The sequence below is a fragment of the Lytechinus pictus genome, chromosome 16 (genome assembly GCF_037042905.1).
Source record: "Lytechinus pictus isolate F3 Inbred chromosome 16, Lp3.0, whole genome shotgun sequence".
In the NCBI taxonomy this organism is placed as follows: Eukaryota; Metazoa; Echinodermata; class Echinoidea; order Temnopleuroida; family Toxopneustidae; genus Lytechinus; species Lytechinus pictus.
Genome location: NC_087260.1, coordinates 11,136,074 through 11,163,986, shown reverse-complemented (window position 1 = coordinate 11,163,986; position 27,913 = coordinate 11,136,074). Strand labels below are relative to the sequence as shown.

Genomic DNA, 27,913 nt, shown 5'->3' with positions numbered 1-27,913 from the left:
ATCAAAAATGGTAATAATTCTTTCAATAGCCGTTATTCCTTGATGGATTTTCATCAAACCTTCACCAATATTTTTGAAAATAATTTTTCTTCTATTAAAATGAACTTCGATTAGGATAAATTTCCCTTTTAAAAATTCTAAGGATAGATATTGTCATATAGTCATGATATAGTGCATGATGCATGTATATCACCTATCCTGGCATTGTTCAAAAATGATTTATGGTACAATTGGAGACAATTACCCAAACAGGCAATGCAACAAAGACCTATAAAAAAAAGTCAGCACGAAATATGAAAAAAAGTCTGCAGTATGAGACTAACAACCCAAAACACAAAGGCATAATTGATGTCCAACACAAGAGGGAGCTATTGCATGAAATTTTGTTCAAGTCGAGTCACTGGTTTACCATTAGCAGGCACAGTGATATCTAATCATTTGTAGTCAAAGGCAGATGAAATGACCCCTTTCCAATAGTAAGCTGTACAAAACACACAATTCAAAATTTATGGGAAATATATTTAATATACCCCCCCCCTTGGACATCTGCCCATGAAAATCTTACTTAAAAAGGGCTTATAAAAAGTGATGTGACAAAAGTGTGCTGATTGGAGATTTAAAAGTTGGGGTTGCCTTTTTTGTGTAAGTGCTAGTAAGTGCTCTAGCTTGCTCCAACACTTAATTCAGCTTTAAAGCAATCCCTATTACACCACTGATAGCTTTAGCACCTATCAATGTCAAATTCAGCACCAACATTCTTTCAGGTCAAACCGCTTACACCAATTTTAAACACCACTTTTCAACATCAGTTTTCAACACCAAACCCGAATTCAAAGGTAGTTGAGAGCATTTCACAAAGCATCATTTTCAGTGATAAATTTCTTTTCAGCCAATCACATAAAAGTATACCAAAATACTTCACACAAGACCATTCCATGACATCTTCTTCATCAGCAATAAGCCAGTTCGTAGTTCCACTCTGCGCATGATCAAAAGATTCTACGCATGATCAGAGGAAGGTCCTTTGTACTAAAGTGACATGGTGGTTTAAAATCTAATGAGATAAGCACCAACTTTGATATCTTGATTATTCATACATTCTTTTGAATTGTGGTTTTCATTTACATCCACAAAAAACAACAATGAGTCCACGAACGACTGGTATTTCACAGTTTGCCAAGTACATTGTGCAACATGCTATGATATGCATACAAAGTAAGAATGCAACAAATACCTTCATAAAGTGTTCATTGGTATGCTATTCTAGTCACCTGGTCTATTCAATTTCTTCATCCTGCTATGTAAGGCAAGCTTACATAATATTTTGCTTGGAAATCTGCTTATCATAATGAAAAAAATGAAAGGTCATTTGACCAAAATTGTCCATGAAGTAACTACGAACTGGTCTATTACTCCAATAGAGAATTATCACATCAAACCAAACTTAAGACCTACATGTACATAAATATCACTCAACCTAACACCAAACCTAACACCAAAGCTAACACTAAACCTAAACTTACCCTGATCACAATCCTCACAATATTCTGTAACAAATGTGTTATCCCAAACCTTAAACCGATCACACATCTTGAGAGATCTAGATTTAAAGGGAATAACTTTGCTCACCAAATTTGATAAGCATTTTTTTTTATCATAAGTGAAAAGCTCTCAACTACATTCCGTACAGTCCTATGTAAAAAAATCTACTACACAAAAAAATGTTTGTGTAGCAGTCTTTAAAAATGTGGAACAAATTGCGATGCAATTGGTGCTGGCCCTTTTTCTTTGATACGCATACAAGATACGCCTGTGATGTCATAATAGAAAATTGGAGGGATTGAAACGACCTTTCCACTACAAATTTATACTGATGATTTTTATTGACGATGCAGGCATCCCAAGTGTTTGCAATAACATCCAAAAGCACTCGGCACAAGTGCCTTGTGTTTTCGTATATTACAAATACCATTGAATGCGCTGGATCACCACAACACACTCATAAAATTTGTATAATAGTCCATTCCATGCTACCCAATATTATCTGATTATTATAAATCCAACATGAAAAAGCAAGATAAGACCACTACTTACATCGAGTTCTGGTATAATGCCACCTGTCCTCCAGCCGTTCTTCAAACATGGCTCGACCAAATCACTGTACACATGGTCTCCAAAGTACAACACACCTGATCCATGCCAGTTTGTTAGTTGGGTAAACTGCTCCACATTACCCTACAGAAATCAACAGGTGAAACACACACAAAAATGATGGGTATAATTGCAGACAGAATGGCAAATTTGAACTGGGGTAATCTAAGGGTGTGAACATAATGTAGGGATGTGGAATTCGATAGGAGCACTCAAGCCTTCAAGAGTTCAAAGCTATGTTGTTGAGACTTAAGAATGTAGGGAAGGGGATGGTGAAGAAAAAGAAGACCATTTCTGCAGAGGACATGGCAAGAATTCAGAGGAATTGGACACAAGTACTGTACACCGTTGGGCCTGCAGAAGAAAGTGTTCATAGACATCACGATCTACTTTTGTAATCAGGGCCATGAAAATTTGCATGACATGAAGCCTAATGATTTCATTGCAAGTCGGGATGAGCACGGTATGAAACATGTGACCAGACGCTATCGGCTAACAAAGAACAATCTAAGAAAGAACTTTAATACTCATTCAGTTTTATTTGATTCCATTGCGTTGCTGTAAATTCATTTTTGTATCTGTATTTTGTTTTTCTTCAGACTAAGTATTACCTTGTTCTAGATGATTTGAATGTTATATTCTGTATTTTTTTGTATAATTTTTTGTATTATGAAAAGTTATTTGACTTTGTGAACAGTGTTTTTGATGATGTACTATTACTTGTATGATTTTGAACTGAATGATTTTAATAAAATACTATTACAAAACAAAAACAAAAATCGCGAAGATGATGATGACGGCTCTTCCAACGGATTTATGTATGAGATTCCCAGATATGATAGAAGCATAGTTGCTTGTTTGAAAAAAAAAAAAACTTCCAGATTGAATCAAGCATGTGATGCGTTTTGGCAAAAACCAAAAGAACTTGCACACCTGCCTCTGGGAATCAGTACTCCAATGTCCCCCTCAGAATAAACAATCTTTGAGAAAAAATGAAGGTAATCTTGACTTCAGCAGGGAGTAGCAGTGTGTACAACAACAAAAAAAACGGGCATCATGCATTTCACCATTGAATGATGCAGGATTCGCGAGTCGAGACATAATGAGTGATAGTGGCCACCACAGTGAACAAAGTATCAAACACTACAGAACTACCAATGATGCAAAGATGAAGCAAATGAGTGATGTTCTAACCGCCAAAGTTGTTTCGACATGAAAAATCAACCTCAGTACCAAATCAAGAGCCCATGATGGCTTTTCAGTTGCCTAGATCTGAGTGTGACCTGCCTGGGCCTAGCCATAGCCTACCCCGACCTAGGCCTAGCCTTGATAGCCTGCCAGGGCCAAGCACAGATCTACATGCACCTATTCATCCTCCAAGTCCAAGTCCAGTTGCCTAGATCTGAGTGTGACCTGCCTTTGCCTAGCCATAGCCTACCCCGACCTAGGCCCAGCCTTGATAGTCTGCCAGGGCCAAGCACAGATCTACATGCACCTATTCATCCTCCAGGTCCAAGTCCAGAAAACTAGCACAACTTAGAGCCTTGTCATGCCTAGCATTAACTCTGACGCTGGATTCGGTGATGCCGCTGGTGAAGATCTACCTCAACCATCTGAATTGCTCCCTATGACTTCTTCAAAGGAAGATCGCATTCTCCAAGAGCTGACCAATATAAATGCATCCACTCTGAACATCAGAAATACTAGTAATGCAAACACAACTCAAAACTTAATTTTTCATGGTTGTGTGGTTCACTTTCACAACGCAAAGTCACTGACTACTTCTATAATTAATCACTCCCAAGATAATACTCAGAGCCACCATGAGAAATCTTCAAAGAAATAAGCTTTCAAAATGCACTTGCTGCATGGTCGAAATTGTGGCCACAAGAATTCAATGCTGAGAAATATATGGTGCTACGTATAAGAACAATAATGCGATACCAATACACTCTAAACAGAGTTGATTCACAGGAGGCGACGAATCGAAAAACTTGGGAGGTTGTAACAACCTGACCCAGCGATACACATTGGTGAACCTGTGTGAAGGGTCGCTATGACACTCTACCATTCCTACACACAGACCCATGATATGTTTAACTGAGGTTCTGTAAAGTCAAACAGGTAGAGTAAATTGCAAATGTCAGCATCATAGGTCTAACTGAAATATAGATATACACTGTATGTTTCTCACCTCAAGATATATCTTTCCTTTCTTGAGTTCTGTGACTTTGGCCCAAGATGGTGTCCCTGTTTTCCTGTAGATTGATCTGAAAGGCCTGCTTTGAAGAAATAAAAGCAGTTTATAGTAACTGTGTAACGGCAAGAAATTTATTCACATTACTCAACCCAGGTGAAGTACGCCTTAAGAACACCACACACCTAATGACTGGTCCACGGTCAGATTTTGGAACACATCGTATTTTGCTCATTTTCTGAAAATGTGAATGAAAAATTTTGAGGTTCAAATCAAACTGAAAGAAAACTAACATAACAATTTTGGATGATTGCAAGCCTTTATTTTGGAGTAAAAGCCAAATAAGTGTCAAATCATAGCCAATTGTACAATTGCTATGACGTCATTATGACTACCGGTAGCTATTATATTTTGCTTTTATTGTACAAGGATGATAGCATAGTCACAGATTTTCAAGAAAGTATTTGTACGAGGATTTAGAACATTACACAGTATGATATTCCATGTCTCAATATCAGCATCAAACTCTACTACGTTTTTTTTCCAAAATAGGGTCGTAGACCAAATCGTAAGCTGTGCAGTGGCCTTTACAAGGAGACTGAAGGCATCAATTGACACGACACAAAATACAATACAATTATTACAAAATAAGAGGAACATCCAGGTTTGAAGATGTGTGTGTGTGTGTGTGTTTGTATGTATTTTTTCTTATTTACTCTCTAGATTATCATTGTAAATATTTTTTCATCTCATTATTGTTGTAATGTACTTTACAAGGGGCCCCTCTCACAAGCTCTGCTTCTTTGGGGTCCCAAACCTATCATGTATTCTCATTTTTGTTAAACTGTGTAATATGTCTCTTGTTTTGATTGGTTTAAATAAACTTGAACTTGAAACCATTCTATACCATTTCAAAAAGTCCAGTTGACAAGCTTGCATGTTAAAGATTATTTTTGTTGTCATACCTTGCGGTGTCGTTGAAGAACTGTGGTTTCCTGGCCTGAGTTACGATGATGTCAAAGAGATTAGCCCAGTCAGATCCAATGAGGTGGGACATTCCACTATTCCTGTAGAATCAAAACAATCCAATCTGTGAAGGTATTTCACTATTAAAGGTCAAGTCCACTCCAGAAAAATATTGATTTGAATAAATAGAGTAAAATCAAACTAGCATAACGCTGAAAATTTCATCAAAATCGGATGTAAAATAAGTTATGGCATTTTAAAGTTTCACTTATTTTTCATGAAACAGTGATATGCACTATTCATTGACATGCAAATGAGTCAGTCGATGATGTCCAACACTCACTATTTCTTTTGTTTTTTATTGCTTGAATTATACAATATTTCATTTTTTAATAAATTTTTTAATAAAATACAAAAGAAATACATGTACATGTAGTGAGTGGATGACGTCATCAGTCTCCTCTTTTGCATACCGACCAGGATGTGCAAACAACTGTTTTGTGAAATTAAGCGAAACTTTAAAATGTCATAACTTTCTTATTTTACATCCGATTTTGATGAAATTTTCAGTGTTATGCTTGTTGGATTTTTCTCTTTTTATTTAAATCAAATTTTTGTTGGGGTGGACTTGTCCTTTAAAGAAACATCCCATTGGCATATACAGTAGGTCACAAATTTGACTTGAATTATTGGTATTTGGGTGATCTTCTGCATTCCACACAATTACTTTGTTATTTTTCATCAGATTTTGCAGACATTTTCAGCATTTTGCTTGATGAATTTTATTTCATTTATTTTTCAATAGATATTACTATTTTCAGCCCGGAGTATCCCTACCAATTTTCAACACATACCAATTTTTTTTTTTAAGTGGAGTAATGTTCTCTTTTTTGTCATGATGGATAAACATGAGACAGAGCTGTTGATCTACGGTACCCCATGCATCTCAATCATATCTAACCATGTAAAGTTATAAATATTTCTATTGAAATCATGGACTTCTATTTTCTTGAAATAAACTTTTTATCACTGGTATAAAGGCATCTGTAATTCAGAATCATTAACACAAACGATGTCTTATTTGTCAATAATCTGTTTTGTAAAATACATTTAAAAATCTTAAACCTCTTCAGCAAAAGCTATCACCGGCACTGTACATTGGCTTTGTATACAAATACCTGTTTAAGAGTGCTTTTTGATAGACATTGACTTATTGTTCAGACATTAATTATATGTAAATAGTTTTTGTTGAGCATCCTTTTAAGATGGAAATTGCGCTATACAAATTTCATGTATTATTACTATTAAATGTTGCCAGGCTTGGTTGCACAATATCTGAACGAGATATTAGACTTACACAAAAGCAAACTCTGAATTGGTGATAAGGAAGAGTTGTTTCCCTGCGTCGTGTAGTCTTTGAAGGAGCTCAGGGATGCCGGTATCCATCTGAAGATATTCATCTACAAAATTAAAAAAGAAATACACTGTACGTTAATTTCCTTCAGGAAGAAATTTAATCAAAGTCGTACTGCATTGAACCCAGCTATCAAAAGACATTGACCTGGATTAATTCCTTGCATGCACAGAACGCTGTTGCATTATTTCATATGGGGAAAAAAAAAAACTCCTCCATCCATTACTTTTAATAAAGCCATATGAAATGCCATTTGACATGTTTCTTAAATCATAAGAAATTAAAAACTAGCACATCAATGAGCTCATCCGGCATCTTGCAACGAAATTTTACACAATTTTTAATTTCAGCCCAGTTAACACTGTAGTGAATTATATTGGTGACATAAAAAGAGGAAACAAAATTGACATTGATGAACAAATGATAGAGAAGAGACATTTTTTGTGACTTATGAATAAATTTCGTAAAACTTAATTCAATTTTCTAGTCAAAATGTCTAAATTCTGTGTAGAATCTTGGTAAACCTCATGTAGCTCTCAGATGGAACAAAAAAAAAATCAAATTCGGTCAACAATAAAATAAGAAGCATTTTTTGTGAGTTTTGAAAAATATATATGCATAAATATTTAGTTTCAAAATTCTGTGTAGAAATTTTGTGTCCCCACCTAGAGCTATCATATAAAGCAAACAAAATTGAAATTGATCAACAAATGAAGGAGAAAAAACATTTTATGTGATTTATGAATAAATTTTGCATAAATTAGCATAGATAATTTTGTAGTCAAAATTTCAAAATTCTGTGTGGAAAGTTGGTGACCCCCATTTCATCATGCTTATTGATGAGATAGCAGGCGGTGTAACAAGCTTTATTAAGATCAGGGAAATAAAAGACACCATCAAATTAGCGATTGATCAAATCACAACTCATCAAATGATTTACTGTTACTCTCAACCAATTTGACAGCAAGCTTCTTTGATGAATGGAATATAAATCAAAATACAGATCATGAGCATGACTTACGGACATTGTTGGCAACCTCGGTGTGCATTGATCCAGAGTAATGAACCTCTTTCACAGCATTCTGAAATAAATCAAAGGAAAAAATTGTTTCAAATCAATAGACAATGGAGTAATGCATTTTTATTGTATGAGTAATTTAACAATTTTTGTTGTTTTGTTTTAAAGCAGCAAGAAACCAACAGCTTCAATAGTGCCATCTCAAGTCCTCAAATACTCACATCTGGCCAGGTTCATTAACCCATCATGCATCATTCTGAGCAGTGTAGTCCTGTATTGTACAACGCCTACTTAGCTTGTTGTACGCGAGCAAATGGGAGGCTGAATGTCAAACATTCGTACCGTTGCACAAAAGACGTACCATCCAAAATGTACCGTCCAAAATGTACCGTTGCACGGCTTTAGGAGGTGACGTCACAATACGATTTAATTCATTGCGCTCGATAAAAATGAACAATACGCGTATAAGCCAGCTGGCTAAATGCGCAAGGCTGCCCAAGGTTATGTGCGCTTGTGGGATTTTGCTTTCTGCTTTCGGTATTTTTGCTCCCTTTTCATAGATTACTATAGGGATAAACTCTTTGTTTTTTCATATTTTCGCTTAATTCTGAGGCGTTGTACAACACAAATAGCGAATATTCTTATTCGTGCGATGGTGCGAGATTTCGCATGAGGTGAAAGAAAGAAACGCTCTATTCAACTCGGCTCACGCCTCGTTGAATAGAGCATCTTTCTTTCACCTCATGCGAAATCTCGCACCATCGCACTCATGCCTATTCGCTATTTGTATAATATAGGCCCACTTGTATGATAACACACCAATCCACTACTCATTACATCCATACCACAATCAATATGATACCAAGTAGCAAAACAAGCACTTTTCTCTCAAAAACACTTTAGTTTCTATGTCTACCTAAAATTTTAGGCTAGCCTAATTGACTGATTAACAATCAAGCTACCCAAAAGCTACCCTACTGTCCACTGCTCATCTACTCATCACCACCATGTCTTCTCATCTCATCTAAGTAATCAATCTCATCTGGTTTGCTGCCCTTGTAAGGACTACAAATTATACAAAGAAAGCTACTTCTCAATCTCATCTCATCCCCCTCTTCCTTTTCTTTTAATATCATCTCCATTTCTCCACCACCCAACAATCCTTTTCAGGACTAGCCAAATTGTGTATTGGAAACCTCATCAACATCATTATGTAATCAACATGTAATTTGCAATATGACTTAGTGACACACAAAAAAATATGTGCCTCTGAAGAGAAAAAAACAAATAAAACTAAAAAATACTTACATGAATATCATGAAACAGATATTCAGGATCGTAGTCAAATCCACGCGTCCTCAAGAACTGAAATAAAGAAACAATTCAAATAAATTATAAATGCCAGCTGAGGTAACATTATAAAATGAGTTTGAACAGCATCCAGTGAAATGAGTTATTACTATCCCCAAGTATTTGTATACATGTATGAATATAAAAAAATGTGTGTCAAATGATTCTGATTCTGTATGTATGAATAAAAAACAATATATGTCAAATGATTCTGGTAAAATATGTGTAAGTGCTGAAAAATTAGCAGAATAAACATGGAATTTCAGCCAGATGGCGATCTTTCCCAGTCAACCTTAAAGCAGATACGAACAAATAGCGCCATCTCGAGTCCTCAACTACTCATACCTGGCCAGTTTCTTGACCCATAATGCTGGTGTAGTCTAGTAATATAGACCCACTTGAATAACATGATAATTAACCTTTATACCGCAATAAGTATGTCACTAAGTAGCAAAACAATTACTTTTCCTCTCAAAACATTTTAGTTTCTCGATACAAATACAATTATAGGTCAATTTATTCTCTGAAGTATTAGTAGATATCTGAAAACGTATATTTTAAGACTATGTATTCATAACACACAGCCAATGAGAGACCACACACAGTTCACTCCCCCTTTAAACACCATCAGGCTAAACCCCCTATGGTATACTATTAATGTGGTCCAATAGACCAGTTCATAGTTACTTCATAGACAATTTTAGTCAAATGACCTTTCATTTCTTTCATTATGATAGGCAGATTTCAAAGCAAGATATTACGTAAGCTTGCCTTACATAGCAGGATGAAGAAATTGAATAGACCAGGTGACTAGAATAGCACACCAATGAACACTTTATGAAGGTATTTGTTGCATTCCTACTTTGAGTGCATATCATAGCATGTTGCACAATGTACTTGGCAAACTGTGAAATACCAGTCGTTCGTGGACGCCTTGTTGTTTTTTGTGGATGTAAATGAAAACCACTATTCAAAAGAATATATGAATAATCAAGACATCAAAGTTGGTGCTTATCTCATTAGATTTTAAACCACCATGTCACGTTAGTACAAATGACCTTCCTCTGATCATGCGTAGAATCTTTTGATCATGCGCAGAAAGGAACTACGAACTGGCTTATTGCACAAGTTGGTCCAACCATCTCTGTCTAATGCTTGGATGTTCATATTTCCACTTTGCATACTCACTTCTTGGAACTTTCTTCTCTGCATATTTCATTCAAAAGCAGTTTACAGAGCTGCCAAGTTGTATTGTGCATTTTCAGTATTCTTATCCCCCAAAATCAGTATTTTGACAAAAAAATCAGTATTTTTACCGTGTGAGATAAATATTTTGCATTTTTCCCCAAAAAAGTGTATTTCATAATAAAATGCTGCATGCAAGCTAAAATGCGCACTGCTTTTGCAGATGAAAAAAAAAAAAACATTGAAACTTGTGTATATCTCACCCTGGTTTTTACAAAATGATTGAAAAAAAAACAAGTTACCTGAAATTACATTGATCTAATAACCATATTTGTGTACATTTTATGAAATAGAGACATATAGAGATTATTATTTTTTTTTTTACAAAAAACATATTTTTTAAAGAAAAAACGTACTGCCGTATTTTGGTTGCAAAAACGTACTAAATACGGCTAAAACGTACTGGTTGGCAGGTCTGAGTTTATCATCAAATCATAAATATATTACTGGTCGCAAATGTTTCAGCAGTTTGCTTTAATAGAATAGTTTTAAATTATTCTAATTACAAAAATAATAGCAAATACTGATGTACAATCACTGTCATTCTAATTTTTTTTTGGATATGATAATGGTAACTTTTTTACTGTAAATAGTGTAAACACGATTGTTACAGTGAAGAAATGTTTCAAGCATAGAACGGATACAAGTATCAACGTTCATCAATTATGAGTGTACCGGTACTTGATATTTGGCTAACCTTGAATAGCATGTCACTATTTTGTTCGCTCAAACTGCCAAATACAATGAATTTAACAATTACCAAATGAATATATGTCAATGACATTTTGTCATTTTATTTTATAGAATGGGTGAGAAAATCCCTGCAATATGATTGGTTGAGAGGTATACAAGAATTTTTACTGGGCTGCATGAACGATACCGCTATAAACAAAACGATATCCATTGTAAACAAGCTATCACCCACAAAAAGGTCATTGTGATGTCATCGCACATGTACTGTTACGCTTGTTTACATCAAAATTTTGAATTTTCAATCAAGGCAGAATGAATCAAATAAAGGATGCAAAATGATCAGTAAGTACTTATAATTGTCTAAAGGAATAAAACTGCCCGCTTTATACTCGTTAGTTGAGAAGTATGTATAATATTTACTGGATAAAGCATACCTCTATAACATTGACAAGAAGACACATCTCAGCAGTAGCAAACATATCCATCAACTGACGTAGTCCTTTCTCCTGGAGAACATTAAGAAGATCAGAAAGGTTAAACACTTCATGTTTCTTCAAAAGAGAAAAAGTACATCTCAACACTGTTTCTAATAATTAAAACTGTGCACAAGCCACCATCATTTTTCTTCTCAAAAGGATTCTGACATGCAAGAGTTTTTAAAGTTCCTTTGATGTCATGCATTCACCTTCATCATGTCTTTGGTGTCAAAAAGAGAAGATAAATTTCTTTTAAAAACCTGATAGTTCCAACAAATCTTGTGTGGCAATGAAGATATTCTTCTGAAATACATTATACAGCTCATTGTCAAGTAGACCACAAGCCTGTGAGAGCTCATTATAAACAAGACTTTTGTGGAATGCTTTGTAATTACTGTCCACAAATCGTGAATTCATTCCTCCTTCGATTCAGTCATTACCAATATCTCCATTATGACCACCATCATCTCCATGGCCTTCATCATCATCATCATCATCATCATTATCATATCACCGTCACCCTCACCTTTATCATCTTCATACTAAAAATATTGCATGAATTGATGATTCGTATTTAAAAATATATGCCCATTCTGCTTTATAAACATATTAATTAATTTAATTAGTTTTAGTTTGGGATTGTCATTTTTCTTCAAGCAATCTGCTTATGATGACAATCCTTCTCCTGCACATTGTGAATATCATATAATAATTTGGTAGTTAATCATTTTTGTCTGGAATTATTTTTATTTTTTTAGTACACTTTATTTATGATTCATGCCAAAAATGCTAACATATTATGTTTATTATGTTATGGAAAATGTATTAAACGAATGTTCCATGGATGCAGAAGAAAACAATAAATCAAATCAAATTACATTTCAAAACATTCATTCTGGCTCTGAAAATTGAGTATCATAACACGGTGATATGGATCCTAATCAAACGATTGACTGAAATCTATTACATGGCCAGTAATTAATTTTAACTAATAGCCAAATTTGCTAATGATTGGTACTAATATCTAGATCTATTGACTGGTAATATATGTAATTTTTTTTTTATATGAGGATGGTTTATCAAATAACAAGGATCCACATCACTATCTTATACTAGCACATCAATGATGTGGAGCTCATCCGGCATCTCGCAACGAAATTTAACACAATTTTAATTTGAGCCCAGTTGACACTGTAGTGAATTATATTGGTGACATAAATTGAGGATATAAAATTGAAATTGATGAAGAAATGACATAGAAGCACTTTTTGTGATCTATAAATAAATTTCATATAAATTAAGCATAAATAATTTTCTAGTTAAAATGTCTAAACTCTGTGTAGAACTTTGGTGAACCTCATGTAAATGTAGCTCTCAGATGGAACAAAAATAATCAAAATCAATTAACAAATAAATAAGTATTTTTGTGAGTTTTGAAAATATATGAATAAATGAGCATATTTAATGAGTTTCAAAATTCTGTGTTGAAATTTTGTATCACCACCTCGAGCTATCATATAAAGCAAACAAAATTGAAATTGATCAACAAATGAAGAAGAAAAAACATTTTTGTGATTTATGAATAAATTTTGCATAAATTAGCATAAATAATTTCCTAGAAAAAACATCAAAATTTTGTGTACAAGTTTGGTGAACCTCATGCAGCTCTACCAGATGGAAGAAAAAAATCAAAATCGGTCAACAAATAAAGAAGAGGCGGCATTTTCTGTGATTTATGAATAAATTTTGCATAAATTATCGTAAATAATTTTCTAATGAAAATTTCAAAATTTTGTGTAGAAATTTGGTGACCCTCATGAAGTTCTACTGGATGGAAGAAAAAAAATCCAAATTGGTCAACAATTAAAGAAGAAGCATTTTATGCGAATTTATAAAAATACACATGAATTAGCATATTTAATGAGTTTCAAAATTCTGTGTAGAAGTTTTGAATCCCCATCTAATGCTATCATATAAAGCAAACAGAATTGAAATCAGACTTGAAATGATGAAGAAGAAGCATTTTGAAATTCAGTCAACAAATAAAAGAAGAGGCATTTTCTGTGATTTATGAATTTTGCATAAATTAGCATAAATAATTTTCTACTCCAAATTTAAAAATTCTGTGTAGAAGTTTGGTGAACCTTATGAAGCTCTACCAGATGGAAGAAAAAAAATCAAAATCGGTCAACAAATAAAGAAGCATTTTATGTGAATTTTTAAAAATATGCATAAATTAATTTTGCATAAATTAGCATAAAAATTGTTCTAGTCAAAATTTCGAAATCCTGTGTAGAAGTTTGGTGAACCTCATGAAGCTCTACCAGATGGAAGCAAAAAATTCAAAATCGGTCAACAAATAAAGAAGAAGCATTTTTTGTGAATTTTGTAAAATGCGCATAAATTAGCATATTAAATGAGTTTCAAAATTCTGTGTAGAAGTTTTGAATCCCCCAACTAGTGCTATCATATAAAGCAAACAGAATTGAAATCGGAATTGAAATGGCGAAGAAGAAGCATTTTGAAATTGTGGACGGACGACAGACGACGGACGCCACGCCACGGCACAAGCTCATCTTGCCCTTTGGGCCGGATGAGCTAAAAACATATATCACATACTTTTGCTCGGGCATTAATAATAATAATAATAACTAGCATTTAGTACGCTCTCCATAGTTAACTATATCACAGCGTTTACAAACGATTTAAAACAAAAGTACATAATAATTACAATACAAATACACGCAAAATAAATTAATCAGAAAAGAGGTATGTTTTTAGAAGTTTCTTAAATTGATCTGAAGAGTTTGATGATTTAATGAAAGTGGGGATGTTGTTCCATTCTTTAGAAGCAGTAACACTAAATGTGCGATCACCTGTTTTTGTACGAGTTTTGAATTAGAATAATAATACACATTTGTAACCATTGAAACAGTCCATCTCAGTTATAACCATTCCAAATTTACCAAGTGTGTATAATTTGTACCAATGCCCTCAATAATATGTATTATTTGAATACTATCCGACACCTCTTCATACTTACATAGCCATGCATGCTGCGATCAACTATCATTTCGTCAGGTATATGGGTTCCACCGTACATCTCAATGACTTCTTCATCACTCACTGCTTGCAAACCTCTGCCAAGAGACAAAATAATCCTTATAATTGCTTTCAAAACTTATATTCGAATAATATGTATTTGTTATACCAATATGTTAGTACAATTATGAATTCACATTAAAAAAACTAGAAATTTGACGTGTCCAAAGGACACAGATGCCCCCGCTTAACGCAATCAGAAATTCATGCAATATGATTGAACTTAATATCGTGCAGAAACCAATATGCATGTATATACAGTGCGTATCAAAAAAAAGTTTACACTTTGAAAAAGCCCTGGGAATTAAAAAATATACATGCGGGTTTTTTTCACATATAATCTTGGGTTTGGGTCTCATCTATCCAATGAAAGTAAAAGTTTTGACAGAATGTTACACTTGAGTGAGCACTGTCCATTTTTGTAAAGCTCGCAGAAATCTGTTTACGCAGAAATGCTCGTTTTCACGCTGTGTTAAGGGGAAAGGGCGAAATCAAACTTACCCTGCGAAACATTTCTCATACATTTCCCTTGCACTTTTAGTCAATAGAAATAAAACGGATACATTCAAGCATTTTGTAACAATTTTGCCACCGAAATTGAAATTTCATCACTTAGTATTAAAAGCACAACCTTTACCCTTTTTGTGCCAGCTGGATCTCAGGACAGATATGACTATCGGGTCATTTGGTGTGACCTGACTGTTTTTTTGGTGTCATCTACCCAGACACCAAACATTTTTAAAATCTGGTGAATATTTCCAAAGTTATCATCCAGAAACCAACTCGAATATATAATGAGCTGTGACCTTAGACCTTTGAACTGCAGACTCCAAATTCAAACTTAGCCTGTATTTTGGTGTCATCTACCTACACACCCCAATTTTTTAAAATCAGTTCAATATTTCATAAGTTATCATGCAGAAACCAACTCGCATATTTAATGAGCTGTGACCTTTGACCTGCGGACTCCGAATTTGAACTTAACCTGTATTTTGGTGCCATCTAACTACACACCAAAAGTTTTTTTAATCCATTGAAAATTTCATAAGTTATCATGCGGAAACCAACTTGCATATTTAATGAGCTGTGACCTTTGACCTGCGGACTCCGAATTCGAACTTAGCCTGTATTTTGGTGTCATCTACCTACACACCAAAAATGTTAAAAATCCATAAAATATTTTTCGAGTTATTATGCAGAAACCAAGTGGGGGGACGGACAGAAGGACGGACAGGGGCAACGCTTAATGCCCCCTCAGACTTCGTCTGTGGGGGCATAAAAAAAATTAAGTTAAACCACAAAGTAGCATGTCCCCTCCTTCCTCCTTCTCATTACTTTACTATGAATTTTGTTTTGAATTGAATAGACTCGTTTGATATGTGCATATCTCTTGTTTTACAATTTTTGGGGGGTAAATTACCGTTCTGTATATAATATTGCCCTGTATCATGTTCATTTAGAACAGGTAACTTGGGCTTATTGTTATAACTGTTTCCCTATTTTGATCAATACAAGATGATTTATTTTTTTTTAAAAAGCTTCCACGGGCTCACACATGAATTTCAAAGCATGTTTTGAACACATTAGTTGCACTTAGATTGCGGGATTAAATGCGAATGTTGGACTTTGCCATTATTAAACTCACATCCCAGCAAAACATTTGTGAACCCCATCAAAATCCCACTTTCTAAAATATAACTTAATCATCTCATTATTTCCTTGATGTTGTCAGTGTTATACTGAATGAATATGTAATCATACATGTACAAAAGTATGTAAGTAAAATTACTTAATGAATACATAAATGAATAGTTACTTTAACATAAATAAATGAAATACTTAATAAAATGAATACTTTAGACAAATTGATACAAAACAAAAAAAAGTCTAGCTACACTTGTAAGATCAAATTGTTGATGTATTTTATAACATTAATATGACAGAAATGACAGACGACAGAAAATGTCACATTCCTAAACAATCCCTTCGCAGGTGTCTCCTAAACCCGAATGACTGAATGAATAAATGAATGAATGAATGCATGCATGTACATATGAATAAACAAAAAACAAACAAACAAATACATATATACACAAATAAATAAACAAAATCAATCAGCAAATAAATACACAAATATGTGGAAAATACAAACCTCCTAACTGTACCAAGTTGTATGTGATGGAAAGCATCGACTTTCAACAGAACACCCTAGAAATATAAAGTAGAATTAAATATTAAGATTCACTATCTCATCACACCAGCCTTTGTATTTGTGGAGAGAGCAAAATTTGAGGATATAGTGCTATTAAGTAAACTTGTTTTACTATAAAATGAGAGGAAAAAAAACATTTAACTTACAGTTAAATTCATCTCAAGGGAAATAAAAAACAATTGGAAAGTTGTCTCAAAGAAATGTAAAAAAAAAACATGAGAAGTAGAATGGTGCAAATTTAGAAATTGGGCAATCTGAATGTGATAATTTTCTCATGTGATCACTATTTGGTTATGGCAATCTTATCCAGGCAAATGTTATTACTGATACATGCTATGCTGCCCAAGTTTGGCAAAAGGAAGCAAGTGACACATCAGTCAAATTTGAGTTATTGTTGTTTCTGAAACACCCTATGTATCAGTATGTTGCACATTCAGGCAAAATTTTGGGAAAAATGATTGTTCTATGGAAACATATTGAAGTATACTGTTAAATTGCATTGACACCTATATAAATGACGAACACACATTGCTCATTTACAACAAATGATACTTTTCCAATGCGCTTAGAAACTGTTGTATTAAGCGCTATATAAATGTTAATTATTATTATTATTATTTTGTAACTTGCTTCCTTTTGCCAAAGTACAGCAGTATGGTACATAAGGTTTTTTTAATCTTTCTTTTAAGAAATGCAGGATCGCCCTGTGTTGACCTACTGTTAATGAGGCCAAAGACTCTGCACCTATAATGTACTATGATGTGACCAAAGTACATACATAAGACAGGAGTAATTGTTGAATTATGAAGACTTTCAAAAAGCATGGTTTCCATAGCACAGGGCATCATTTGCCTGGATAAAGGGTCTATAAAATAATGATATTTTTGTGGGGAAAATATAAAAATTTATTTGTAAATCAACGACAATTCACCTTTGGACTGAGCTTCTGGTAGCATTCTAATGAAGAAATTAGAGACGTTTACAGGGAATCTTGTTTTGTTTGGAATTTGGATTTGATTTTGATTGGCTGAGAAGCGCAGTTCCTATGGTAACTGTAGAAAAAACAATTTTGTTGGACAAAACATCAAACAAGTCCTTTCTTGAAATCTTTCCCAGGGTCCTGTTTCATAAAGACTTGTTATAATAACAAATGGCCAAATAACAAGTCTAGGCTACTATCGGCCAATTAAATTGAATGATTTCAGTAGCTTTTAAACTGTTATTGCAAATTTGTTATTATATCATGTTTTATGAAATAGGCCCCATATCAAATGAAACATTCTCTAGGAGCCTGTTTCACCTGTTTCAAGGTTTCCTCAGAAACCTTGATTGTGATTGGCTGCTGAGACCTCTTACCGTGGTAGTTGCCATACTGGCACACTAATATGATAGTTGTAATTCTTTAACGTACCCAAAACGGATACAGCGGACAAGCAATATTTTGGGGAAGCTCCATCCGTTTTCATCCACTCCAGACAATGGACAAAATGGGCAAACAATGAAATGAAACATGTACGTAAAGAGTACAAAACGGATACATAACATTTTCCAACGGATGGCAAGATTCTTTTACGTTTTACATCCTCTCTGCATCCGTAAGTGCAGTGGGACCAAGCCTTTAGGAAACAGGCCTCAGATGTCATCTACATATACATGATCAATGTGAAAGAGGTATGAGAGATTGAGATTATACCTACCTTTTGTGTGTCAAAATGGAGTCCTCTGATTGGATAATCAGGGTTGTATGGCATGTCCTTGATACCAGGAGGAAACTGAAAAGAAGAAAACAAAGAGACCCATATTACGACGACGATGATGACGTGGATAATGGTGATGGTGATGATGATTGTGATGATAATGATGGTGGTAATGATGATTATGGTGGTGATGATGATTATGGTGGTGATGATGATGATGGTGGTGATGATGATGATGATGATGATGATGATGAAGAAAAAGATGATGGTTATGATGATGATGACGATGATGATGATGATGATGATGATGAAGATGGTGATAATGATGATGATGATGATGGTGGTGATAATGATGGTGATGATAATGAAGATGATGATGATGGTGATGATGATGATGATGGTGATGATGATGGTGATGATGGTGATGATAATGAAGATGATGATGATGGTGATGGTGGTGATGATGATGGTGATGATGATGATAATGATGATGATAATGATGATGATGATGGTGATGATAATGAAGATAATGATGATGGTGATGATGGTGATGATGATGATGGTAATTATGATGATAATGATGGTGATGATGATGGTGATGATAATGAAGATAATGATGATGGTGATGATGATGATGGTGATGATGGTGATGATGGTGATGATGGTGATGATTAGTGATGATGGTGATGATGATGATGGTGATGACGATGGTGATGATGATGGTGATGATGATGATAATGAAGATGATGATGATGGTGGTAATGATGGTGATGATGACGACGGTGATGATGAAGATAATGAGGATGAAGATGGTGGTGATGATGATGATAATGATGATGGTAACGATGATGATAACGGGTAATATATTAAAAAATTATAATATATAATGGCTACTACTAATGGCAATAGTGAAAATTATACAGAAATTTATAGTGAAAATAATAATATTAACAACAACAATAAAAATAAGAAGAAGAAAAATAATACAAAAATCATAAATAACAACCATAACCATAATAGCAACATGAATTAAACACAAAAACCCAATGATTGAGAGTGTAGCTTTCACTTTTACTATCAGCCAAAAGGGGTATAAATTATAGAATTTGAAAGCTCACTAAAACTACATGTAGGTTTTTCAATTTTCCCACAAGACAACTAATTTTTCCCTTGAAATGCATCACTGCCTTGAGTTCAGTAAGAACTGCTTTACAACTCCTCAAACCCATATGATCACATTGTTCACTCACTTTGTACAGTATCTGCAAGGATGCATTTGCTAGTATAGTATCACATTACCATGAATCTGATATACCAACAGCATCACACATTATTGATTTTACAATCATGCCTAGCCTCAGGCAAAGGCTGTGGCAACTCGAGCTTCAATAAAAGCCTGTTCAGTTGGGTTCACATCTAGAGCACTCGCCAACAAACCTTTATAAGGATTTTGCCTCTATGTAAAAGCAATGATATCATCTCAGTTTCTATAATAATCATGATGTTCAGGTTGCTGATTTAAAAAATCATGGAATTTTTACTTAGGATTTAAGTGAGGTAATTGTAATGCCATTAAATACATTAAACTCCAAGAAAACATTGATAATAATATTTCATGCAATGGGATACTTTCCTTTAATAACTCTGCTCATTTAAATATGGATTTAGGATTTTAAAGTACCAGTACGCTATATTGATGTGAACAGGGATCTTAAAGTACTGTATATTGATGTGGACAGGGATTTTACAGGCTTCAAGGTTCAAGTATATATGAACTGCAATGTACAGGGTAGCTCTTCATGAAAAGTCTTATAAATGATTTTTCACTGAATAATTGCTCTCTGCCAATCAGATGCAAGGATTTGCAGTAGCTTATAACACCCATCAGTAAAAATCACTAACAAAACTTTTCGTGAAACACTCCCACATCCTTAGATTGTTGAACTGTATATCAAAATGGAGAGTGAATATCAAATGGTTAGTATGAACACATCCAGAAGATAATGAGATTTAGATTCATCTCTAACGGGACCTGCATAGTCTTTATCCTTGTTTTAATAGAGGAATACTCCCACGCAATGTAAACAAAATAAGCGAAATCAGTACTGCACACAGCTGGCTTTATAACATAATGTACAAACCCATGATGGAAAAGTAGATCTTGTATCATTAGTTGCTTTGGGTATCAATAATAACATATATAATTATATATTTTAATTGCCAACATATGTTTGAGTAGCAGTATAATATTAAAAGGAACTATTTGTGTTTGCATTAATCAAAAACATGTAAAGGCTTGAACTGAATTAGAGACATTGCTCCTACATGTAATGTACCTGTACATATATTTATCTGTGTGTGTCAGGGAAAATTAGGATTATTACCTTCTGCATTGGGGCAAATTTTTCCTCCTTTTGTTTTGCATTTCATATTCATTGCATTTATCTGTGTGTGTCAGGGAAAATTATGATTATTACCTTCTGCATTGGGGCTAATTTTTCCTCCTTTTGTTATGCATTTCATATTCATTAAATTGTATTTATCTGTGTGTGTCAGGGAAAATTAGGATTATTACCTTCTGCATTGGGGCTAATTTTTCCTCCTTTTATTTTGCATTTCATATTCATTAAATTGTATTTATCTGTGTGTGTCAGGGAAAATTAGGATTATTACCTTCTGCATTGGGGCAAATTTTTCCTCCTTTTGTTTTGCATTTCATATTCATTAAATTGTATTTATCTGTGTGTGTCAGGGAAAATTAGGATTATTACCTTCTGCATTGGGGCAAATTTTTCCTCCTTTTGTTTTGCATTTCATATTCATTAAATTGCATTTATCTGTGTGTGTCAGGGAAAATTATGATTATTACCTTCTGCATTGGGGCTAATTTTTCCTCCTTTTGTTATGCATTTCATATTCATTAAATTGTATTTATCTGTGTGTGTCAGGGAAAATTAGGATTATTACCTTCTGCATTGGGGCTAATTTTTCCTCCTTTTGTTATGCATTTCATATTCATTAAATTGCATTTATCTGTGTGTGTCAGGGAAAATTAGGATTATTACCTTCTGCATTGGGGCAAATTTTTCCTCCTTTTGTTTTGCATTTCATATTCATTAAATTGCATTTATCTGTGTGTGTCAGGGAAAATTATGATTATTACCTTCTGCAGTGGGGCTAATTTTTCCACCTTTTGTTTTGCATTTCATATTCATTAAATTGCATTTATCTCTGTGTGTCAGGGAAAATTATGATTATTACCTTCTGCAGTGAGGCTAATTTTTCCTCCTTTTTATTTGCATTTCATATTCATTAAATTGTATTTAACTGCAGTAAATGATAACTTACAATTTAGGTAGTTTGCAAATATAAAGGAACATAACAGCTCTCAGCTCATTTGTAATTTTCAACTTACTAAAAATAATTCACTCTTACATGACTGCTTTTAGTACTATTGTAGAGCCTTATTTCCATAGTTCAGAGAACTTTGTATTTTCATGTACAGGTTAGATGCAGTTCAGTATTCTATAGGTCAGAGAACTTTCTATAAACAAGTTGGAATGTTAGATGCAATTCAATCCATCTGCTCAGTCTTTGTTAATTTCACTTTGTTTAAACATGGAGTTGACCTGGATTATATGCTTCAATTCATTGATTCTCTGTATGTTCTGTTACACACACAGTGATACACTATACACACTACTTCCCGATTGGTTAATGATTATGTTAATTTGATTACTATGATTTTGGAAAGGAGAGAGAAATAAAGTGGGCCATGTGCTCTTGGGCAGTTCCACCCTAGCCTTGAATAGAGAGACTTCTATGTGTTTTATATAACATTAACACCTGTGTAGTGAACCCTAACTCTAACTCCAGTAGCCACCCTACACTATGTACATTAGAACAGTTCTAAGCACTTCACATATATTACCTACATGTAGGTAGTCATAAGATCCTAGCTTGCCTGCTCGAAATGTTTTTTTCTCCACTCCCTGGGGAGCATTTCAACAATAGTTCCAATCCCAATTGTTGGGCATACAACATCTAGGCTTTTGCATCCAACTGGGTACCCATTTAACACCTGGGTGGAGAGAGGCTATGTGATGATCGACACCTTGCTCGCGCATGCTAGGCCACAGAGGGATCCGAATGTATGGGGGGGGGGGCTGATGTGGAGATACATACCTTTTTCTTGAGGATGAGATTGTCAAGAGCCTGTTTATAGATGAGATGATGTAATGCATCGTTGTAACAAGCCAGCGTGTAGTCATAGTCAAATCCATAGACCTCAATATCGTCCAAGCTTACTTCGTTGTTGGCAAATACAGTCTTTGGGTCGACTTTAAATGTGTGGTTTGCAGCTGGAGTGGGTAGGAAGACAAAATGAAACAATGTGAAATTATGGAAGAGTGATTTTATACAAAATAAAATTTAAACCATATTAAACTGGCTTTGAGGGGTATAAAATTCCTGCTTGACCTAGAAAATCGTTGCCTGATTATCTTAGAGAATGCAATTCAGCAGGACCATGAATAACTGTAAATACTATATATAAAACTAACAAAAAACTTGCCAGTTCAAATTTTTGGCGTCCCTTTAGAATGCAACACAGCACTAGGCCTACGGTATGTAGGTTCATAGAGAATCATGTTGTTTTCATTCTAAACATATTCTTAAAACTTCAATAAACAAAATTCTCGAGTGTCAGTATCAAGCTGTTCTAAGATTTTAGATTTAGTTTAATAGTCTTTATAGAGAAGATAACCAATGCCTTGAAGTTGACGCTCAGATCACTTCACACGATTATTGATTTTCCAGATCATACCTCGATGTTCATTTGGCTCAGCAGCCTATTCGATAGTCATAAAGCAACATCCAGTAGGCCTGGACCTGAATATGCTGCCTAACTCAGCTAAAATTCTTGGTCTGTTATGTGTTACATAATCCAACCCAAAATAATAACTTTTTTAAAGAGAAAAAGAGACAAATAGACAAGTGGATGGGTGAAAGTTTGAAAAATATCGGAAAAACAATACAAAAGCTATGAATTTTTAAAAGTTGTAAATATTGATAATTGCTATACCCATGTAGATTTCAAATTGGCCGCATATGTGATGTCATAGTGATGTAAGGCAAGGACTACTCTTCCATGTACACCAATACATAAAATGGCAAAATGTCATTTTTTTCATAAGTTTTACTTCAAATTATATTTTTCTTTCATGAGGACATAAAACAATATACTACCTGGGTTACATTTAGGTTACTGCCTCAGGGAATAGGTTCTTAGGCGAAAAACATAAATCCCTGATAAGTCTGTGTGTGCAAGGAGCGCTCCTAATTGGAGCAGCATGAATATGTGTGCTCCTGCATCACCCGTTGTCTCGTGCGTCACACAGCATGCACGTACACAAGTTGGTGCCTGGTCGGGACCAGCGAGACATAGATTGGATATTGAGCTAGAGAGAAGACCCCGAGAGTCGAGACACCAACAAGTGTGAACGCATGCAACCCAGCTGCTCCTGATCGTACACCCGGCGCCATGGTCTACGAGTACTGGCAGTGATTCTACCGTGTGGAACTGTTATAGTACAAGTGTCAAATGAGTATAACTTTAAGTTAAGCCTGTAACCGATTTTGCAATCGGCAACCGATTCCATTCGATTTCACCACAATCAGCAATCACTTGCCGATCTTCGATCATGCCCCTTGAAGGAAAGGAAAGGTCGCATTATTCAGGGAGAAAGACGAGGTATTATCTATGGCGATGTTTAAGAGGATAGATATCTTCTCTTCCAACTCATGGTGATAGCGGATGCCGCCGTGAACTTTGAAAGGTCGTATTACCGACGGAGCTCACTGCGTTACTCTCTTACATCGTTTATGATTATATACATTTTATTTTCAACCTCGTGGCGATAGCGGATGCCGCCGTGAACTTTGAAAGGTCGTATTATCGACGGAGCTCACTGCGCTACTCTCTTACCCCCTTTAAAATGATATAAATCTTCTCTTCAACCTCGTGGTGATAGCGGACCCCGCCATAAACTTTTAAAGACTGTACTATTAACAGAGCTTATTGCGTTACTCTCTTACATCGTTTATGATGATATACATTTTATTTTCAACCTCGTGGTGATAGCGGACCCCGCCGTAAACTTTTAAAGATCGTGCTACTGACGGAGCTCATTGCGTTACTCTCTTACATCGTTTATAATGATATAAATCTTCTCTTCAACCTCGTGGTGATAGCGGACCCCGCCATAAACTTTTAAAGACTGTACTATTGACGGAGCTTATTGCGTTGCTCTCTTACATCGTTTATTGATATAAATCTTCTCTTCAACCTCGTGGTGATAGCGGACCCCGCCATAAACTTTTAAAGACTGTACTATTGACGGAGCTTATTGCGTTGCTCTCTTACATCGTTTATGATGATATACATTTTATTTTCAACCTCGTGGTGATAGCGGAAGCCGCCGTGAACTTTAAAAGGTCGTATTACCGACGGAGGTCACTGCGCTACTCTCTAACCCCGTTTATAATGATATAAATCTTCTCTTCAACCTCGTGGTGATAGCGGACCCCGCCATAAACTTTTAAAGACTGTACTATTGACGGAGCTTATTGCGTTACTCTCTTACATCGTTTATGATGATATACATTTTATTTTCAACCTCGTGGTGATAGCGGACCCCGCCGTGAACTTTTAAAGATCGTGCTACTGACGGAGCTTATTGCGTTACTCTCTTACATCGTTTATGATGATATACATTTTATTTTCAACCTCGTGGTGATAGCGGACCCCGCCATAAACTTTTAAAGACTGTACTATTGACGGAGCTTATTGCGTTACTCTCTTACATCGTTTATGATGATATACATTTTATTTTCAACCTCGTGGTGATAGCGGACCCCGCCATAAACTTTTAAAGACTGTACTATTGACGGAGCTTATTGCGTTGCTCTCTTACATCGTTTATGATGATATACATTTTATTTTCAACCTCGTGGTGATAGCGGAAGCCGCCGTGAACTTTAAAAGGTCGTATTACCGACGGAGCTCACTGCGCTACTCTCTAACCCCGTTTATAATGATATAAATCTTCTCTTCAACCTCGTGGTGATAGCGGACCCCGCCATAAACTTTTAAAGACTGTACTATTGACGTAGCTTATTGCGTTACTCTCTTACATCGTTTATGATGATATACATTTTATTTTCAACCTCGTGGTGATAGCGGACCCCGCCGTGAACTTTTAAAGATCGTGCTACTGACGGAGCTCATTGCGTTACTCTCTTACATCGTTTATAATGATATAAATCTTCTCTTCAACCTCGTGGTGATAGCGGACCCCGCCATAAACTTTTAAAGACTGTACTATTGACGGAGCTTATTGCGTTGCTCTCTTACATCGTTTATGATGATATTTATTTTATTTTCAACCTCGTGGTGATAGCGGAAGCCGCCGTGAACTTTGAAAGGTTGTATTACCGACGGAGCTCACTGCGCTACTCTCTTACCCCCTTTATGATGATAGACATCTTCTCTTCAACCTCGTGGTGATAGCGGACCCCGCCGTGAACTTCAAATTGATTTGAAAACGCTAGCTACCCAAAACATTTTAATAACATATTTCAAATCATCGTGCGTGCTTGCGTCTTCTACTTCATTTTAATTGCACTTGCGACTTTAAGATGATGCGTCGTAAGAGATCATTCCAATAATTCTAAATCGCTAGCACCTAAAAATACTTCTAAAAGATGTCCCGCCGATCGTTCATTAACCTGTGATCTATGAGAAATATTTTCATTTTGTTTTCCTTTGCGCCTTTGCTCGGAAGATGCGTCTTTCGTTTATCTTTCTAATAAAAATCACTCGGTTTATTTTAAAGCAATAACACCTCAAAACCCCTGGCTTTAAAACATGTTCCAAACGATCGCGCATGTTGGCGACTTCCATTCCAATGCATTCGTCTTTGTGACTTTGTCAGGAAGATGCGCGCGACCGCGAACAACATTTTGATGTATTCCTTTGTTTTTAAACATCGCCGATTCGATTTTCGATTCGATTTCGATTTTAGAAGCTTAACTGCCGATCCGATTTTCGATCTGATTTTTGATCCGATTTACAACATTACTTTAAGTTGTTGTCAGAGTCTCGTACCATTTAACCCATTTGTGATATTTGTGAGTCCTCATCTTTGTCAGTGTCGTCTTTTATTACGTCTAATCATAACCACTCGCCCATCGTCTGCCTATGGCCCTCGGCTGGTGCCATCGCATCATTAACCCACGAAGTTAACCATCTATCCTTATGACTATGTTAAACTTCACTACAATCTCTACATATACATGTAAGGATCTCAATTTTATAGCAGCCATAACTTTCTCATCTTGTCTTGTCTTGGGTTAAGTCGGCATATAGACTTGCTGTACTCCGCCAACTTTATTGATGTGTGTGAAATCACCAAGTAAGCAGGTCACTTGCTAGGTTTTTGATTGAGTTTGGATTTGAGGAGCCCTAGCAAAACATGACCTGCTCGCTCGGCGATCTAGGATTATTTATGTATTTTCCTTGTGGACCACTCCTTAACCTCATAACCCATTCTATTTCTTTCTTCAAAAGTTGCTCTCTCTGTCGGAGTGTAGTTCTGAGAAGACGGAAGCAAGAATCACAAACATGACCGTCGTAACTTTCTTATTTCTTTCAAACTTTCACCATTTGGTTTTATTTATTTTTCTCCTTCCCAACAGAATATATCACCAAGGCTGGATTCCCCTTTAAATGTTATAAATAGAATGGAGTCTACTACGTCAGCAGTGTAGCACAAATTAAGTAGCAAAGCCAAAAGACAAAAAGGACAGAAAATTTTGGCTGGCTAACGTCGAAGGATCAATACCATGATGATTTTGCTGAAAAAATATAAAATGGTGATGGCAAATGGTGATAAGCCTATGAAAAATAGATAGTAACTATTTTAAAAGATAGAAGACAAACATGAGGAAATGGATACGAAAGTGCATTAGCGCCTCTTCGGATCCTAAAAACTAAAGCCTCTCGCCCCATCGCGCCCTCGTCGTGTTGCCATTCCTGCCCTGCGCCTGTGCTCTGCCGCGCCTTGCACCTGCAACCTGATGACTTACCATAACCCTCGCAGTAACTTTTCAGTGAATTGTAATCCTCCCATAGGTCACTTTCTGTCAGAATCTTTGCTGGATTACTAATCCGACGATCTATTACATGATCATACAAAACTGGCTTTGAATAAAACCGTCGAATTAGGGGTGATTTGCAGAAAACTTTCCGCCCTGTACGCAGAGCAGCAGACGCCATTTCTACACAGTGATGTAATTTTGAGAAATGCGATATCGATACTGTTTCGTTTTTG

The 27,913-nt window shown here is 35.3% G+C and overlaps 1 protein-coding gene across 1 annotated transcript; it reads right to left on the bottom strand.

The window, feature by feature from the left end:
• Positions 1 to 430: 430 nt before the first annotated feature.
• Positions 431 to 27,913, bottom strand: LOC129278834 (5'-nucleotidase domain-containing protein 3-like). Its single transcript, XM_064111605.1, has 13 exons — positions 27,669 to 27,913; positions 22,707 to 22,882; positions 18,522 to 18,596; positions 16,765 to 16,820; positions 14,554 to 14,650; positions 11,469 to 11,540; positions 9,055 to 9,111; positions 7,750 to 7,810; positions 6,672 to 6,774; positions 5,314 to 5,415; positions 4,346 to 4,430; positions 2,095 to 2,235; positions 431 to 481 (listed from the first exon to the last, which is right to left on the bottom strand). The coding sequence occupies exons 1-13, from the start codon at positions 27,856 to 27,858 to the stop codon at positions 431 to 433; spliced, it is 1,266 nt and encodes a 421-aa protein (XP_063967675.1). The 5' UTR covers positions 27,859 to 27,913.